The sequence below is a fragment of the Amphimedon queenslandica genome, unplaced genomic scaffold (genome assembly GCF_000090795.2).
Source record: "Amphimedon queenslandica unplaced genomic scaffold, v1.1 AMPQUscaffold_7510_Cont20539, whole genome shotgun sequence".
NCBI lineage: Eukaryota > Metazoa > Porifera > Demospongiae > Haplosclerida > Niphatidae > Amphimedon > Amphimedon queenslandica.
The window spans coordinates 21-2,134 of record NW_003552206.1 but is presented as its reverse complement, the minus strand read 5'-3'; the positions used below and the strand labels follow the sequence as shown (position 1 = coordinate 2,134).

At 36.5% G+C, this 2,114-nt stretch overlaps 1 protein-coding gene across 1 annotated transcript; it reads left to right on the top strand.

Moving 5' to 3' along the window:
* Positions 1 to 97: 97 nt before the first annotated feature.
* LOC100635970 (cytoplasmic FMR1-interacting protein 1 homolog) lies at positions 98 to 1,790 on the top strand (the record flags this gene model as incomplete). The annotated part of the gene is made up of 4 exons (XM_003391646.3): positions 98 to 331; positions 545 to 672; positions 1,104 to 1,251; positions 1,484 to 1,790. Coding segments are annotated over 4 exons (663 nt in total), but the record flags the coding sequence as incomplete, so codon positions are not given.
* Positions 1,791 to 2,114: the final 324 nt, after the last annotated feature.

The following is a 2,114-nucleotide window of genomic DNA, read 5'->3' as shown; positions in this document are numbered from 1 at the left end:
GAGCAACTTGACAATCCACTGACAAGAAGTTGCATGAGGACTATACCAAAATGGGAATATTTCTTTAAAGTTACATTGATTTTACACCACTTATTAATACTGTCCTTTCTCTCTCTCCTCAGATGATCAGAATATGGAGACTGTAATGAAGAACCTTGATCAGCAGTACGCAGCACTGAACATGGTATCAATGATATCACGTTATGGCACCGAGCAACAAGGAGCCAACGCTCGTGACGCTGAGCTACTCACGAGAGAGAGACTCTGTCGGGCACTATCAATGTTTGAACTAGTCATGCAAAGAATCAAATCATTCCTCACCTGTGACCCTGTAAGTATACTAATAATATACTAATGGTATACTAATAATATACTAAAAGTAACTGTACAATACATGTACATGTATGTTCTTTATTATACATGTACTAAGATTTATTGTATGGCAATTAAGATTAGCATGATACATGCAAATGCACTTGAATTAAGATTTTTCATATACAAAAATTATTATATTAGTATACTGAAAATATCCTATTTTCAATAGATATGGGAGGGCCCCCCACCAGCTAATGGTGTGATGTCCATTGATGAGTGTCAGGAGTTCCACAGACTATGGAGTGCCATACAGTTTGCTTACTGTCTACCTCCCACTAAAGGAGAAATTACTATTGAGTGAGTCAATATTTATGATATTTTAAAGGGTGATCTATACTGCTATGCATTACTATATTGAAATCATCTGCAAAGATAATGGCTAACATACATCTAAGAGTTGGAAATTTCCCAGCTCTGCAATTATGGTTGTAACACAAAGCAGTATGAATTTGCATCAATACAGTAAACATGTACATTGTAAATAATGTACTTGTGTTTGTGTGTGTGTGTATGTGGGCAAATGAGGAACAATGGCTTCGATATTCATGTTTTTTTAAAAATATATTTATGGGTGGTCTTGTTCCCAGGAAGATAAAATGAATAATGTACATGTACATGTAGTTAGCCACTTAATACGAACCACACCCTCTCTTATTCTCTTTTCCATTCTCTTTTTATCTCCTCTTTCTTTCTTTCTCCCTCCCTCCCTCCCTCCCTCTCCCTCACAGGCAGTGTTATGGTGAAGGGTTACAGTGGGCTGGGTGTGTCATCATGACTCTGTTAGCTCAAGAGAAGAGATTCGCTTCTTTGGACTTCTCTTATCACTTGCTTCGTGTTCATGAGTTTGATGGACAAGATGGAAATGTACAAGGAATTGTGAGTGACAAAGAAGAGAGGAGAAGATAGAGAGGGAGGGAGAGAGAGAGAGAGAGAGAGAGAGAGAGAGAGAGAGAGAGAGAGAGAGAGAGAGAGAGAGAGAGAGAGAGAGAGGAGAAAAGGTAAAGGTGATTAAGCATCTTTGGACTTTGGGTACTATTTTTCTTACAACGTACATGTATGTATTACATTATGAATACAGTATCATTTCTTTTCTCTTCTTTTCTTTTAGGATCTCAAGCAGATGATAAAGCGTATTAAAGTCTATCGTGATCTTAATAATCAAATTTTTGTTATATTAAACAAACATTTATCTAGCAGTGATATTCTTCAGAGACAAGTTAGGGAGTATCAGCCTCCAATATTCCAGGCCACTCAGGCATGAGAATATGGGAGTATGGGAATGAATCTTTATAAACTCCTAGTTATTATACTGTACTCGTTGTGATTAGTTTGTGTTTTTAATGAATCATATAACTAATAGTATAGTATTAAATTAATTGTATCCTCCTCTTCTAGTTTTCTTTATTGGTACATGTCAATTTCTTTATTTAAAAAAATAATTATAATGTTATGATAATTTTGTTTGTATAATCAGTACCGGGTGCGGTCTTAAAATCGGTTGCTCCGAGGGGTCCGACACGGACGTACTCAAATTTTGTACGGGATATCTGGATTTCAAATAGTATACTACAAAAATTCTTGCATAACTCCGGATACTGCCTAAATTTCTGAAAATTTTAGGTTCAATTTGGATTCCAAGGAGAGTACTGGATTCCCGAGTGTGTCGAACCCCTCGGGTTGCTCTTGAAAATGAGTCTGTAACAAAGATCTCACTTACGAGGAATTCTTGGATCAGAAAC